At 38.9% G+C, this 18185-nt stretch overlaps 1 protein-coding gene across 3 annotated transcripts in view; it reads left to right on the forward strand.

Moving 5' to 3' along the window:
• Positions 1 to 18185, forward strand: part of LOC127433275 (peptidyl-glycine alpha-amidating monooxygenase B-like) — a 339472-nt gene that overhangs the window by 178150 nt on the left and 143137 nt on the right. For all 3 annotated transcript variants that reach the window (XM_051685008.1, XM_051685009.1, XM_051685010.1), the window contains one exon: positions 6737 to 6799. In XM_051685008.1, coding sequence (XP_051540968.1) covers positions 6737 to 6799 — 63 coding nt within the window. The remainder of the gene's footprint in view (positions 1 to 6736; positions 6800 to 18185) is intronic.

The following is an 18185-nucleotide window of genomic DNA, read 5'->3' on the forward strand; positions in this document are numbered from 1 at the left end:
AAATGGCTATAACACTTGAATGAAATGAGATATCTTCACTAAACTTGACATACTTATGTATGGGGCTCATATCTGAGGACGCACAAAAAAATCAGCACAGCTTCTGCCACTCGGTGGTGATATAACAGGTAAAATATGAAAATGGGCTGTATACTATTGAACCGTTGGTCCGATTGACTTCAAACTTTGAATGCAGTGTCTTTGTCTCAGGTGCCATCAAAGTCTATGAGAACAGTTGCATATGTTTAAAAACATGGCTGCAATCGGCCAATCAGATTTCAGCAGCTATTAGGCAAGGTTAACATAAGGTCGATCGGAACTGAAACTCGGTGCGACCTATTTGACTCTTGGCCTAAGAGGTCTGTGCAAAGTTTGAAATAAACATCGACCAATGGGTGGCGCTATCACGATTTTATGATGCTATGTTAAATCGGTTGTATACAACTACAGTGTTTTACAAAAAACACAAGTAATTCATATCAAATTGATAGCACTTAACATTCTGAAAAACTTTGCCTCAAGAACCAATGGTGTTCGTCAAACTGTTCGTTAAATATTTGAGATAACGTTAAAAACCTACTTTTGCAAACTAGTCCTAGGTTTTTCACTCAATCCCAAGGAAACAAGTGCCAAGATTCTCTGGAGTCTATGCCGTCAGTCCTCTGAGAAACATTTATTATATTATTTATGTTTATTATGGCCCGAAATCTTTGGCCATCAGCCGCAATGTATGCTTTCATATCCAGGGTACGAGTGCGATGGCTCATCTCGGTGTCAGCGTGTTTACCGCTTCCCTGTATGTGGGGACATGGGACAAAGAAGGTTCTCTCGAGAAGAAATGAGAAAACAGCATTAATTCGGCACTTAATGAGAGCAGTTACAAGCGACAGGTGATCGTCACTTGTAATTGCAACACATTTTTTTAAGCTCTTAACTATGTTTCTGTGTTTCTTAACTAAGTCTCACATACCTCAAGTGCACATACTTATCTCTCTTCATTTTAAGTTGGACATCTTAGGAAAGTAATGATAACCTCAGTCAGATCATGTTTAACCATTCTGTGGTTCAGTGAAGAATTTGCTAGAATGACTCAAAATGACAACTGTTTGTGAGTCTTTCTGAACAACTCATTATATAAACTGAAGATTAATACATTCGTGAACCAGACTGATGTGTTTATTATTGCGTACACAGCAGTTGTGGATCACACCAACGGAGCGGGTGAGTAAATGATGAGAGAATTTTCTTTTTTTTTCTGAACTATTCTTTTAAAAGGCACCAATACCATAAACATAAGGTAATATGTTTCTTTTGACCAATTGTATTTGAATTTCAACTCACTGGTAAAAAAACAGAAAATAAAATACAGTGTGTTTATCTACTATAAAATGCCCTGTAATAAGCCTTGGTGATATTAGCCTGCAAATTTACACGTTGGTAAAAAAGCCTGTTAATCAGCACTTTCCAGCGATGATGGTTAACAAGACGCCAGAAAATGTAAGGGTGTGTTCACACTTGCAGTTCGGTTCTCTTGGTCATCTTGGTCCGGACCAAAAAAGAAAATGATACATTTAGTCCTGGTTTGCTTAGCGTTCACACTGGCATTTTTAACACCGAACCTAACGATACAACATAAAAGGCAACAGGAAAAAGTCACAACCTGGTTGGACAGCTTTTATGATATATATTTTGCAATAGAACTTGCCGAACATCCAAAACAATGATGGCTGCTGGCTGAAATGTGCTCGTTAGATTTATATATGTATATATGGTGGTATTTTTACCAGCTGAGAACAAAAGAAGAGCTAATAAAATGTGTAAAGGAGTCAAAACAGCACCAGGAATTCCTCTGTTGCACACACAAACGAAGATATGCTGCAAGGACGGCTGACTGCAGTTCCGACGCCTGTACCGAACTGTAATAGGCAACATAGCTCCTATGATGAAAAGAACCATGCATGCTTGAGGTCAGTATTAAAGGCAAATTACTTCCAGTTTTTGGTCTGTTTAGAAGTCTTTGGTCCATGTTGCATATATATGTCAATCGAACCGCACCAGAGTTCGTTTGGAAGTGGGCCGAGACCCACTATTCAGGCGGTCTCGGTCCGCTTGTTTGGTGCACACCAAGGTTCGGATGGCAGCGTTCACACTTGTTCAGATGAACCGCACTAACAGAGCAATCGCACCAGAGTTCGTTTTAATCGAACCAAACCTGCCAAGATTGAACACACCCTATGATGCACTTTATGCTGCGGAGTTCACTCCACGAACATATATAAGATTCGAGTTGGGCTCTCTGCATCATTATTCAAAACTGTTTGCATCTGTCTTTCCATTTTTCGCTCGTAGGTAATATTACACGTATTATTTAAATTCCACCATACAAAGGCAAATGACTATATAAAAATACTTTATCCAACAACGGTCTTTCACTCGCAGAAATATTATCAGATAGGCATGTGTCCTATCTGTGTTAAAAATGGATAATTACATTTTTAATTATAATTTAATTCATTATTCATACCAGAGGCACAAAAAACACATATGCAAGGTATGCAATGCATAGGGGCGCCATGTAAAGGGGGGCGCCAGCGGCTCACTAAAGGTGGTGCAGTCGGCCTCCTCGACCCCTCCAACATCACCCTCCAGCCATTGCATCGCGTCGCATCAATGGATGCGCCTCGTGTAAACAGGGTGTCAGAACCATAAACTATCACACAGTCATGACATACAGTATGAAATATTTAGGAATTAAACTGTTTACTCATAGTTTTTACAATCGTGTCCATGTGTTTTAAACATCCTTCAATAACAGTTCCTTTGCAAAGCTTGAATCATACTATGACTGGTATGATATAAGCCAAACATATAATCCACTTTAAAACATGCTGACGACACATCCACATCTAGTTTACAGTATCATTCCATCATGTTTTCATACACCAACAATTAAAAAATATTGCAGATGGGCGAAAGAACAAGAGGCAACAGCAGAATCAGAGACTTCTTCAGAGTTGTAACTTGACACTGCATCTTAAAAGCACATATGATCTATTATATATATATATTACTAAATTATGACTGTTTTGGCTGGTAAATGTAACTTGTTTATTTCTGTGATTTAATAGTTTAAAATTGACTAAAGTTGACCAAAAAAGATGTATTATTATTTTTCATGTCATTCCTAAGTTTTTAAAGCCTTAAAGGAAATCAGATATCCCCATTTTATTATATCATTCCAAGTTAGTTAAGAATAAATGTAGCACACATACACCTTAAGAAGTATGAAATTTTGTTTGACAATGAGCTGTAAAAGCCCTAAAACAGACAATTAATCGCCATAATCGTAAAAGCCCTAAAACAGACAATTAATTGTCATGATCACGTTGTTTTTTTTGTTGTTGTTTTTGTTTTTTTGTTTTTTTTTTGTGTTTCTTTTACAAATAATCGTTAATTTCAAAATCATGACAGCCCTACGCTTGACACATGTGCCTGGCATAATTAACAGTATGGAGAATGGAGACTTCACCCCCAAGTGGTGAGCCAGTTGTGGGAGAAATGCAGGCAAGCTGCCTTATTCCTTTGCATTGCCTGAAAATGCTTACTCATCCAAACCAGTGTCAAAAACGAAACCGCACGAGAGTGACACAGTGTGTGCGCGATAGAGACTGTGGAAAAAGTGAACCCTTGGATTTAATTACTAGTCGATCCTACTTTGGCAGCAATAACCACAACCAAGCATTTCTGGTAGCTGCGGATTAGACCTCCACGATGTTCTGAAGGAATTTTGGACCATTCTTCCTTACAGAACTGCTTCAGCTCCGCCATATTCTTAGGATGTCTGGTGTGAACGGCTCTCTTAAGGTCATTTCACAGCATCTTTATTGGGTAAAGGTCTGGGCTTTTACTGGGCCACTCCAAATGGTGGATTGTTTTTAAGTTGATTTACTTTGATGTTTAGGGTCATTGTCCTGCTGCATCACCCAACTTCTACTGAGCTTCAGCTGGTGCATAGCCACCCTGACATTATCCTGTAGGATATCTTGATGACAGCAAGCAATCCAGGCCCCGAAGCAGCAAATCAGCCCCAAATCATGATGCTCCCTCCACTGTATTTCACCGTTGGGATGATGTTTTCATGTTGGTGTGTGGTGCCCTTTTTCCGCCATACATAGTGCTACGTGTGTTGTGGAGCATGGAAGACGTTTCTGCCCTCTCTGTAAGAAAAGTCTCGAAGTTAGGAGTTCCAGGTGTCAAAGGTTAGAGTTTATTGAGTAAAACAACAAACCCGAGATGTCAGCTCAGATCTGACTGTCTTGGTCAAAACCCTTTGTCTTTATACAGTATTTTATCTAGCATTACCTCATGTCTTCACTCTCTTAATATTTTTTGTATCCAATGGATTCTGTTTCCCACCAATATTTCACAGAGCCTCTGACCTCTTTTTAATGGTGGGAACCTGGCTTTTAGTCCATTTTAAAAAATAACATTTTAAATTCATTTATTATGAAAGTATACATTCTTAATGAATAATACGTCACAATCTGAGCATATATAGTTACTTTGATTATTGGTTGTCAATATTTTAACTTTGCTGTACTTTCCTAGAGCTTTCTCATGACTCAGTAGTATTGTTCTTTGCTTACAGCTGAGGACACAAGAGTATTTCTTGCAACATTTCTACTACAGTTGAGTGCACAGAGAGTTTCTTAAAACATCAGCATTTTTAGTAACCTCATATGCCCTCTCCTGGGTCACACAAAGCTATTCTATATTAGTACTTTTCTACATTTCATATATAAAAATCTACTATACGTGTTCTTCGCAAACAATTCAACCTTAGTTTCATCAGTCCACAAAACATTTTTGTTGTGGAGTGTCAAGGTGGTCTTTGGTAAACGTCAGGTGTGCAGCTATGTTTTTGTTGGAAAGCAGTGGCTTCCTCTGTGGTGTTCTGCCATGGACACCATGCCTTTTAAATGTTTTCTGTATAGTAGACTCATGAACAGAGATGTTAATCAGTTCCAATGATTCTTTTAAGTCTTTAGTTGTCACTCGAGGGTTCTTTTTTACCTCATTGAGCATTCTGTGGTGTGCACTTTGAGTCATCTTGGCTGGACGGCAACTTGCAGGGAGATTAGCCACAGTACTAAATCGTCTCCATTTATAGAAAATTTGTCTAACTGTGGACAGACGAACATCTAAGCTCTTTAAGATAACTTTGTAACCTTTTCCAGCTTTATGCAAAGCAAAAATTCTGCTGAGTCTTCTGAGATCTCTTTTTTTTGTGAGGCATGGTCCATGTCAGAAGATGCTTCTTGTGAATTGCAAACTCAATGTTTGAGTGCTTTTTATAAGTCAAAGTAGCTCTAACCCACACCCTCAATCTTGTTTCATTAATTGGATGCAAGGTTTGCAAACTCCTGACTCTAATTAGCTTTTGTTTACATCATTAGCCAAGGGGTTCACAATTTTTTTCAACCTACACTGCGAATGTTTGAATGATGTATCAAAGATTTATACCTGAAAAAATGTGTCTAATTAACTCTATACATCATGTGTCATGACCCCTTAAATATAGCCACAGACCTATGACCACACTTCAGTTGAATGGTATATTAACCTCCTGAGATCTGAGCGTGACTGCTGTGAGCATTTTCCATTCCTCTTTTTGATTTGTAACTAAGAAACATGCAAAGATTTTATTGTATTTTTTTATTTTTTAATAAACCAAATAGTGTTCCTAAAAATGGATGTCCATATATGTGGACAGTGAGACTAAAGTTAGAATTTTTTTTTATTTATTTATTTATTTTTTTTATAAAATTGTTTGTTTCAAGGAGTGTTTGATATTCATGTTTTTGAGACATTACATCAGAAATTAGCATAAATAATTATGATTTAAAATATTGCCCCGCATCTTCCAATCACTGCCAACCATGTTAAAATAAGATTATACATTATAAATTCTGAATCTGTGTACTGATTACCATTGTCTCATGTCTGCCAAACATGTTGAGTGGTCCAAACATCATCTGCAAACAGAAACGTAACTTTAAATAGGAAGTTTGGATTGAATGGAAGGATATTTTAACTGAACTACAGTTGTCCACGAATGTGGTCATTGTGTTTAACAGCGTGCAGTTTTGCGATAAATCGTTCACATTTTAAAAGTAGCATATCAGATGAAACTAGAGACTGTAATCTTTTGACTCAAACAAGTTTCAATGTAAAAATGTAATTAGGTTTCATTAAATTATGCTTTGCATATAGCAAAGCCAAAATACAACATGTGGACGCGGGGTCGCACGAGGTCAGTGTTCGGCAATCATAAAACAACTAAAGGTCACTTTATGTTGCACCCCTCAAAATAACAAGTTCTTCCACGTCTTCACTTGTCTGGGACATGTCCTGCTTTGTTTTTTCACATTACTCCATGTTTTTTGTCACTCTCACATGTAAATAGCATAACACAGTCCTGCACACTGATAGCAGTGCAAATAAATTTACTGGTTGACACATTTCTGCTGCCACAGTCTGTGTACCGTCATACCACCGAACCTTACACATTACATAAAAAATATTCTGAAATCCCAGGAAAAATTACAGATGAGCATCTTATTTTGCTCATATATGAGTTGCTACTCTCTCTAACACCCTTTAAAACTTGCCACCTCTAATTTCACCAAGAACAACTACTATCACAATTTGATTGTGTCTTTGTCTTTTTCTGCAGATGTTGTGAAAGATTTGGAGCTGCAGCAGCCCAAGAGAGAAGAGGAAGAGGTTCTGGACCAGGGTAAGATGTGTTTAAAAAGAATGTAAATATTACAGAGCTAATCGAGACAGCGAGAAATCCTGAAACACCTCATCACACACACACACATCTGACTGATGTTATTTGGCTTTATAAAACCTGTTTTTGTTAAACATAATGGATTTGTAGTACAAATACAAAACTGTCACACTGTAGGAAAACTGTCTGAGATATTGAAGAAAAATTACAAATGTGCTGTCGTAACTACTTTATACTGTAGGTAGATAAAGCTGACTGAATGACAGCATTGTGAATGGACTGCTGTAGGAGTGTTTTGTTCAGTGTCACAAGGTGTTAAAGGAATAATTCACCCAAAACTGAAAATTCTCTCATCATTTACTCACCCTCATGCTATCCCAGATGTGTATACATCTTTCTTCTGCAGAAAACAAATGTAGATTTTTTGAAGAATATCTTATCTTTGTAGGTTTAAATAATGCAAGTGAATGGTGACCAAAGCTTTGAAGCTCCAAAAAGCACATAAAGGCCACATTAAAATAATCCATAAGACTCTTTTTTTTTTCTTGGTTTAATCCATGTCTTGTGAAGCGATCCTATTGGTTTTTAGAACAGACCAAAATGTAACTGTAACTTTTTTACTGTATATCTTGCCATTGCAGTCTCTAGCTACAATCATGATTTCATTCACAGTTCACTGAAATAGATTCATTCAGATTCATTCATTGATTCATATATTCATTCACAGTAGATGGCGCCTTATGACTGTCTTTTACGTTTTGAACAGGTAATTGGATTGAACCAAAAGCACAGACTAATTCACAGCTGGAACAAGTCTTATTATCCTTTATTAAACTTTGCATGCCTACAATTCTAATAGACTTTAGCACTGCAGAGTGTTTAATCGTAATATGCATTTCCCCACAAATGACAACAAAGCGTATCTATCATATTGTGAACTGCTAAGCACAACATTGTGAAGCTATACAAAAAAGACAACAATACTATCATGACTATGTGTGGTCATCACTCTTTTTAATTCATCCGCCCACATTTCTTGTTGAACGAGATTGCTGAACTAATCGAACGACTTGCCTCGTCCTCTCGTTCAGTTAGTCAGCAGATCCTTGTTCATGAACGAGATGCCGTATTCATTCATTTCGTTCGCAAGTGTACCGGTACGTTCAGTTCATTCACAAATGAGATGTCTTGTCTTGTTCAGACTCAAATGACCAACTGTTAGTTCAGTGAAGGGTGTATTCTGTGGGTCAAACCAATTATATGCTCCTTCACAGCCCGCACTCGAATAATATTGGCTCACGCTGTAGTGGTCAGTCTTTAAAAGCAGTACAAAGCAACACAAATGGAATTTGCATTCTCCACAGATGACAAGAAAAGACTTATATTTTGTCAAATGCTGGGCATCAAGTTCAATAAAAGACGAAAATGTTACCCTGTGGACCCAAAGCACAGCATTTCCATTCAAAATTCATGTAATTTTAGCTGTTTTGTCTTCAGTCTTTTTGACACATTCATTATTTGCATACCTTTTAACTAAGTGCATTTCACCCCTTCTCTCCTTGTTGAACGTGAATGACTCACATGCCGAACTGAATTAACAACTTGCCGCCTCCTCTTATTCAGTCAGTCAGCAGAACATTCATGAACGAGATGACTGAGTGATTCATTGATTTCGTTCATGAACGAATATACCAGTACATTAGTTCGTTCATAAATGAGACGTCTCATCTCGTTCAGACTAAAATTACCAACTTGACTGGTTTAGTAAAGGGCATATTCGTTAAGATGATATAAAACCAATGATATGCTCCTTCACAGCCTGCACCCGAATGCTATTGGCTTTTGCTATAGTCTTTACAGACGTGAAAAGCCACCAAAGCAGTCTCGTGTTGAGCTCATTGGCTTCAAAAGGCAGACAACCCAGTGAACGAGAAATATGAGTCAGTGTATGGAGGTGGACAAGAATGATCCACTTTAAAGATCAGTTCAAAAGACTGATTCATTCACGAGCAAAACATCTCTATTCCTAGCTCTTTGTGCATGTGCAGAGCACTAGATGATGCTAGGAAGTGTAATCAAGCTTGAAATCATGATCAGAACGATTTATAATGAAAAAGGTGTTACGTTTTGGTCTGTTCTGCACATCTGGGATGGCATGAGGGTGAGTAAATGATGAGAGAATTTTCTTTTTTGATTTAGTAAACTATTCCTTTAAAGGGGTCATGACATTTATTTTATTTTAATTTTTTTAAATAATGTTATTATCTTCCCTGAGGTCCACTTATAATGTTTTTTTTTTTTTTTTTTTTATGTTTTTATTATGAATTTTTTTGCACCAAAGCAGTCATAATTTAGACATATACACTATAATAGTTTTAAACCCTGTCTCTGACCCTCTGAAATGCTCGGTTTAAAGCTGTCTGGCTCTTTAAGACTTCAATGTAAATGGCCACTGTTGTGATTGGCTAACATCATGCAGTCCTTCCAATACAGCCATATTTGAATCTCAATCCGAATAAAATGAAAAACTACAAACCACATTTCAAGGTTAAGACATAATATACACCCAACACATTTCATCTGAATGTATCAAACTGTTCATTCAAGCACAGCATAAACTAGCAAATAGTCATGACGTTTGAAACATTTGTGAATGGAATTGGTTATTTACTGTTTTTTGTCCAATGGTCTAATTTTAACTGCATCATCTTTCAATAACAGTTCCTTTGAAAGCTTGAATCATATTGTGACTGGTTCACAAGCAATACACACTGAGCCGAAAACACACACAATCCACGCTGAAATGTTCTGAATACACAAGCGGAATACAATCCACAGTGATGTTGGGTGCTTCAACAGGCCAAAGCAGAGACACTGGTCTTCCCCAGAGTTGACATCACAGATTTTCCTGGTTTGTTTACACACAGGACTGCATGCATTTCTCCCATCAGTGGCAGCAGCAGAATGTGACGCATTTTTAAAAGTTGAGCTTGTCCCGCTCTTAAAATGCAGCACACATCGCCGGTGATGTGCTGAAAAGCATCAATACGATCAAAGATGTCCATTTAGTCCATGTTTATAGAAGACCAAAATAGCACAGATGGGTGCAAAAACGGTGCTGTCTTGCTTCAAAACAGCAAGACAGCAAACAGCAAAATGAAAAAGAATGGGGGTGTCCTTTTTAAAGTTATATCTTGACATTGCGTCTTTTAAAAGCGGCGCGAGAGGCACGATAACAGTCAAAGCCATGTACGTGGCCTTTGGATGAATCTCCCATGACATCTCTCTCTCTCCTCTTCACCTGTGTGACTGACTGAGTGCCAGTCGGCGGGGCCAAAGGGTGCAATGATGAAAAATAGGTGTTGATGTCTTGCTGAAGAAGCAGTCAAATGCAAATGTATTTGGTCCTTGTGACATCACAAATTCCACAAATTCCAGACTAGAAGTTTTTGTAGGTTGGTTAAATAAATCCTTCTATTAAGGAGGACATTTTCAGATCTGAAACTGTAACGGGGTTCTTAAGATGGGCAACGAGGAGGCGGGAACTATCAGAACAGTCAACATAACTTTAATGACATAAAACAACTTAAATAACAAACACACAGACACACACACAGCAGTCACGTGTCTCTCTCTCTCTCTTGAACTGGCGCCTCCGGTTCATCTTTATCCCCCTCCCGGCTGATTAGGACAATTCAGCGCCGGGTGTGAGTCCTCATGGCCCGGCCACGCCCTCCTCCTCATCACACTCCTCCACAGCCTGATTCAGGCCGGGGAAACCTTGCTCTTCTGGCCGTCCTTCTGCCGGCAGGTCTTCCCTGCCTCCCTGGAGCCCTGGGAGAGATGAAGGGAGGGAGAGGGGAGAGACAGACAGAGAGAGAGAGAGAAAAAACTTGCTCACCGGTCCCCGGATGCGCCATCGCCTGGTCTTCAGCCACTCCTCCGCCCTCTGGCGGAAGACAGTGAGTCCTCTGATCCCTGGAAGATGGAATGGCTCCTCCCTTTCCTGGTGGACAGCAGCGGTTCGTCTGATTCCTGGCGACTGGCAGTGGCGAGGACTCCATGACAGCACATCCCTCCTCCATTCCGGGTATAGGCACCAATGTAACGGGGTTCTTAAGATGGGCAAGGAGGAGGCGGGAACCGGCAGAACAGTCAACATAACTTTAATGACATAAAACAACTTAATTAACCAACATACAGACACACAGTGGCCGCGTGTGTCTCTCTCTCTCTCGAACTGGTGCCTCCGGCTCGTCTTTATCCCCCTCCCAGCTGATTAGGACAGTTCAGTGCCAGGTGTGAATCTTCACAGCCCAGCCACGCCCTCCTCCTCGTCACACTTACAGAATGTTTTTATAGTACAATGACCTCTAATATGTCAAAAGATCAAGGAAAATTTTATTCCTTATGTCATGACCCCTTTAAAGTAGTTTTAAGTGGAAGGAATTATCTTGTCAGTGAAGGGTGATGTGAATCTTAGTGCCATGGTTACCTCTCACACCTTTCATCAGGATCCTAAAACCTTGAGAACTGAAATTGTCTTTAATATATTATATACATGTTTGTATTCACCATTAGCCAAACCAATTTATCAGTGGTCTTTGTTAAAGCAAACATTACTATTACTATTGCTTATGCTTTTGCTCGTATTTAAAGAAACCCCAACCCTAAGTCTTGCACTTTGGCGTGTAACTAGTCTCACATTGTTTATGTTCCTGACATGAATGATACATCAGATCTTGCAGCTGATTGAGGCGAGTTATGCCATTACTATTTTAAGCAATCTGATAAACGCCTGTTTTACCTTTTAAACCTGTTTAATAAAGCAAGTGAAAAGAAAAAACACATTGACTTTGAAAAAACCCATTGATAATGAAATTCATGACAAATTTGCAAGAAATGCAGACAAATGGTCTGTTCATATAGAAAAATGAACTAATAAAATGAAAAACAATCTCACCTATGTACAGTGGTTGATGCTGTTCTACAAATATATTTATTCTGGATTACTGCATACATTTTTCAGCATTCAGCTGTCAATGCATTAGATTAATATATTTATTGCAGTTAAGGCATTTATTTTTCTAATTTGGCATAACTGTTTAAATTGTTATTTCCATGTTTTTGATGCATTTTTAAGAATATATATGCTATGAGTATATTCCAAACGAACTCCAGCTTCTCTATTTTAATGTCTGATTAATATGACACAAGGTACAGTGCTAGAAATACACGTGGGGTACATTAAGTAAAACAGGTATAGCATAAAATAGAATGCATAACATAAAAAATAATATAAAAGAAGACAGCCTCATGGCCTTTTCTTTATTTAATTATTACATATTTGTATTGAATTCAGGATTTCTTGTGTGTGGTAAGACAAAGAGCACCGTTAAAAGAATACTTCATTTTATCTTTGCAAAAAAAAAAAGCAATAAGGTTCAACACTTCTTTTGTCAACACTCATAGTAAAGTTTTGCATATAAAGAGTCTTTTTCTGTGATATTACTTGTTTTATCCAAACTATTTTTAATTTGGTGCGTGAGACGAGTAAAAGAGCACAGCACCTGTGTTTGCCAGTTGATTAGCGCCACCAACATGCTGGATTGTGCAGCAGCGACTCTGAAAAAATGACAAAAAGCTCTTATCTCATTAGTCAGTTTTTCAGTGCAGTCCGTAGAAGAACAAAAAACTAAAAACGGACTGCTCTTCGTAAAAAAAACTTCGGATTATCGGCAGACAATTTGTTGGACCTGATGTGAATAGCACCATAGGAATCCATTGTTCCTATTCAAAAGCTCATTCGGAACGAACATTTGCACTGAAAATTCGGTCTCGGTGTGGAGGCCCTGAGCCTTATCTTTGGAACAGTATATTATAAAGACTTGGTTTGGCTTTTTTACTTGGCCTTGTATGCAACCACTTAGCAACCTCTCTGAACACCCTATTAATCAGTTTCCAACATTATAGCAACCGCATAGCAACTCGCTAAAAAACACTCAGAACACCTTAGCAACAACATAGCAATGTCCTAGGAACACCAACAACACCCTAGCATTGTGTTGGCGAGTTCTACATGGTCAATCACCACTCACATATTCTTTAGACAAGGTTGGGAGGGTTACTTTTGAAATGTATTCCACTATAGATTACAGAATACATGCTGTAAAATGTAATTTGTAAAGTATTCCGTTAGATTACTCAAGGTCAGTAACGTATTCTAAATACTTCGGATTACTACTTCAGCACTGGAAGATTTTTTCACTTGTCTTGACTATAAAAACTCTGCCAGTACAGTAAGAAAAAATACACATGCTAAAAATACATTCTCTGATAAACCTAAATATCTTATGCAGTGTTGTTTCTAACACAAGATAAATCAAATTGATCTTGTTTTAAGGATTTTTTTATATTTTTACAGGAAAACAATAAAAAACAATTACTATCAAGAATACGATTTGTGCCCTAATATCAAAGGTCTGGTAACATGCATGTAAAATGGCTAGAAATAGCATTTTAGCTTAGCGTAAAGCTGACAGTTTACACAAGGTTTATTTCTATTTCTTCTGCTCCAAACTTACTTCAAACGTACTTCTCTGTCTGCTCGTATGAATGTAACACATCATAAGAAAGTGTTTCACCGCTGTTCAAATGCACTTTGGATCGCATCATTTATATGTATAAATGTTTCCCATCTGAAAGGACTAAATATTAAATGAAACAAATAAATGCAAAGTAATCTCTTCAGTAATCAAAATACTTTTTGAATGTAACTGTATTCTAATTACCAATGATTTATATTGTAACTATAGTGGAATACAGTTACTTATATTTTGTATTTTAAATACGTAATCCCGTTACATGTATTCTGTTACTCCCCAGCGCTGTCTTTAGAAAATGTAAAAATCTTGTTTTCCTGTATATTTGATTTCATAATTTGGTTAATTTGCAGTTACATTTTACATTTAGTCATTTAGCAATGCTTTTATCCAAAGTGACTTACAAATAAGGAACATAGTAAGCAACTTGTCATACAAAACTCAACAATATCTTCATTATCGCACTGCCAAGATCTCAGATTAGCTGGTTCATTGACGAAGTGACTAATATCAAAGAAAATGTGAAACTGAACATAAAAATATGGCCTGCACCCCCACCATTTAGCTTTCTTTCTTTAGATGAGATAGATATTCTGGAGGCAGTGTAGATGTAGCTGTGCCCTTTAATGTATCTGTGTGGTGGTTTATATATTATATATTATATATATAATATATTGTGTCTCACCTGCTGCAAGCTCTCAGCAGCCCTGTATCCACCTGCATCAACACATCAAAGAACCTGAGGCCTGAATCCTTCCCATAATGCAGTAAGACAGCGTTTCACTCATTTTGGCTCTGACATCAGCATTTAATCCCCAAAATGAACAACATTTTGCTTCATATCATTTAAGAAAATGTATATCCCCTCCTGCCAATAAAAGCCTGGAATCCCTTTAACCATCAGCTATTAAGCACATTTACATCAATGTGATATCTCCATATTAAATATTGTCTTGGTCTTGTGCATAACTGGATATTTTAATAGCTTTTTAATATAAAATGTTAGAGAGGGTCACAGTGGTACTGAATTAATTGACAAGTAGTCTAACAACCAACTAGTCGATTTGTTAGGTTGACTAGTTTATCTAGAATTTTAGATTTGAGTCTTTAAATATATATGTATATATGTATGTACTGAATGTATGTAAACTCAGCAAAGAAGGTGGGTTTGTGCCCATAAGCGAAGTTGTTGCCGGTAATGTCTGGTAAGGACCTGCCTTACAACAGGCCTACAAGCCCTCAGTCCAGCCTCTCTCAGCCTATTGCGGACAGTCTGAGCACTGATCGAGGGATTGTGTGTTCCTGGTGTAACTCGGGCAGTTGTTGTTGCCATCCTGTACCTGTCCCGCAGGTGTGATATTCGGATGTACCGATCCTGTGCAGGTGTTGTTGCATGTGGTCTGCCACTGCGAGGATGATCAGCTGTCCTTCCTGTCTCCCTGTAGCGCTGTCTTAGGCGTCTCACAGTACAGATATTGCAATTTATTGCCCTGGTCACATCCTCAGTCCTTATGCCTCCATGCAGCATGCCTAAGGCACATTCACACAGATGAGCAGGGACCCTGGGCATCTTTCTTTTGGTGTTTTTCAGAGTCAGTAGAAAGGTCTCTTTAGTGTCCTAAGTTTTTATAACTGTGACCTTAATTGCCTACTGTCTGTAAGCTGTTAGTGTCTTAACGACCATTCCACAGGTTCATTAATTGTTTATGGTTCATTGAACAAGCATGGAAAACATTGTTTAAACCCTTTACAATAAAGATCTGTAAAGTTATTTGGATTTTTACCAAATTATCTTTAAAATACAGTGTCATGAAAAAGGGACGTTTCTTTTTTTTGCTGAGTTTATACATCTATGTTTATACACTGGCGCCCAAAAGTTTGGAATAATGTACAGATTTTGCTTTTATGGAAAGAATTTGGTACTTTTATTCACCAAAGTGGCATTCAGCTGATCACGATGTATATGACATTTGAGTGGAAGTGTATGGAGTGCGATGTGTGGTGTGACTTTAGGCGAAACAGTTGTTTATTAAACATAAATCCTTTCCTCAATGAAACTGCATATGGACAACACTTTCCATGGCAATCCTCGAAGGGATACATGCTCAGTCACACATATTCATTGGGTGAAGTTACTCTATGAATCAGAATCAGCTTTATTGCCAGTATGCTTACACATACAAGAAATTTGTCTTGGTGACTGGAGCTTCCAGTGTACAACAATACAAAAACAATACAAAAACTGCAGCAAGACATAGATAATGATAAAAAATAAAAAATAATTATACACATACGTACAGACACACACATACATACACACATACACATGGGTAGTGCAAATCTAATACAATCTGTTATGTACAGTGCGAATGTTTTTGTTTTTGTTTTTTTTCAGAGGAATGAAATGGCAGAAGAGGTTGGATGTGTTGGATAAATATAAAAAAGACTAAACTGTGTATTGCACATAGTTATTGCTCAATGGGGCAATTTAACTGTTCATGAGATGGATAGCCTGAGGGAAAAAACTGTTCCTGTGACTGACGGTTCTGGTGCTCAGAGCTCTGAAGCATCGGCCAGAAGGCAACAGTTCAAAAAGGTAATGGACAGGGTGAGTGGGGTCCAGAGTGATTTTTCCAGCCTTTTTCCTCAATCTGGAATTGTATAGTTCTTGAAGGGGGGGCCAGGGGGCAACCAATAATCCTCTCAGCAGTCCGAACTGTCCTTTGTAGTCTTCTGATGTCTGATTTCGTAGCTGAACCAAACCAGACATGTATTGAAGTGCAGAGGACAGACTCAATGACTGCTGAGTAAAACTGTATCAGCAGCGCCTGTGGCAGGTTGAACTTCCTCAGCTGGTGAAGGAAGTACAACCTCTGCTGGGCCTTTTTCACAGTGGAGTCAATGTGGGTCTCCCACTTCAGGTCCTGTGAGATGGTAGTGCCCAGGAACCTGAATGACTCCACTGCTGCTACAGTGCTGTTTAGAATGGTGAGGGGGGTCAGTGTTGGGGTGTTCCTCCTAAAGTCCACAATGATCTCCACCGTTTTGAGCGTGTTCAGCTCAAGGTTGTTTTGACTGCACCAGACAGCCAGCTGTTTAACCTCCCTTCTGTATGCAGACTCATCGTCATCTCGGATGAGGCCGATGACAGTGGTGTCGTCTGCAAACTTCAGGAAATTGACAGAGGGGTCCTTGGCAATGCAGTCACTGGTGTAGAGGGAGAAGAGTAGTGGGGAGAGCACACATCCCTGGGTGGCACCAGTGCTGATTGTACAGGTGCTAGAAGTGAGTTTCCTCTGTCTCACAAACTGCTGCCTGTCCGTCAGAAAGCTGGTAATCCAATGACAGATAGACGTGGGAACAGAGAGGTGGTGTAATTTATTCTGGAGTATAGCTGGGATGATGGTGTTGAAAGCTGAACTGAAGTCCACAAAAAGGATCCTTGCATATGTCCCTGGTCTGTCCAGATGTTGCAGGATATGATGCAATCCTATGTTGACTGCATCATCCACAGACCTGTTTGCTCGATAAGCAAATTGAAGGGGATCTAGAAAGGGTCCAGTGATGTTCTTCAGGTGGGCCAACACCAGTCTCTCAAATGATTTCATGACCACAGACGTCAGGGCGACAGTTCTGTAGTCATTAAGTCCTGTGATTTTTGGTTTGAAAGCACTTTGAATCGCATGCTAATTCACAATTGTATTTGAATCGCATTACAATTGTTTATGTCCACATGGTACTCCTGTTGTTATTTCGGTGAGTTCCACATAACAGGGAATTGGAGAGAAAGTAGGAGGCAGCCATTATGTCTGTGACCCCTACTTTATTCTGAATCCGTGTGACAGACCTCTGACTGAAGAGAGCGAGATATAAGCAAAATAGTCCATTGGTGTGGCACCCTTGGCCCATATTGATTTGTTTTGAACTGGCTAGTGAGAGGCAGGCTTTACTGTAATGTACTGTTATGAGAAGGATTTTTGCCAATGAGAGTTCATAGTGGACAGGGCTATCCATTTACTTAGGACTGATGGAAAAGATATCTTCTAATGTGTGTTTCATTATTGTGTCACATCTGGCTTGGACATGGTGAAAAGCACAGCAAGCCTACAACAATCAAAAAAAGCTTCCTGAGAAGTTGCATCTACAATTAAAAACACCACCACTAAACAATTCTAACCATTCAGCCTCACTAATCCACTAGTTCCTTATTCAGACGAATGTCTTTGGCTGTTGTGTTGTGTCTTGTGCTGTTCTTTTAGTGACCCACCATGAGCGTTACATTTTCAAGAAGGCATGTCATGTTAAAAATAGTCCAACGCGGGGCCTGGGTAGCTCAGCAAGTGAAGACGCTGACTACCACCCCTGGCCCGGTTGCTAGGGAGGGTAGAGTCACATCGGGTAACCTCCTCGTGGTCGCTATAATGTGGTTCGCTCTCGGTAGCCTCCACACGCACTATGTTTCCGCATTAATGCGCTCAACGGGCCACGTGATCAGATGCGTGGGTTGACGGTCTCAGGCAATCTCAGGCAACTGAGATTCGTCCTCCGCCACCCAGATTGAAGCAAGTCAGTACACCACCACGAGGACTTACAGCGCATTGGGAATTGGGCATTCCAAATTGGGGAGAAAAAGGGGAGAAAAAAATAAAATAGTCCAAAGCGTCTGAGATTCCCTGAATTTTGTTCCATTCTATTGCCCTTTGTCTAGCTGTTTTTAACAAAGGAATCGTCTAAGCACCCTTTAAGAAATTCTACAAGTGAAATGTATACAGGGCTTCCTTAAGATC

Source organism: Myxocyprinus asiaticus, chromosome 43, assembly GCF_019703515.2.
Source record: "Myxocyprinus asiaticus isolate MX2 ecotype Aquarium Trade chromosome 43, UBuf_Myxa_2, whole genome shotgun sequence".
Classification (NCBI taxonomy): domain Eukaryota; kingdom Metazoa; phylum Chordata; class Actinopteri; order Cypriniformes; family Catostomidae; genus Myxocyprinus; species Myxocyprinus asiaticus.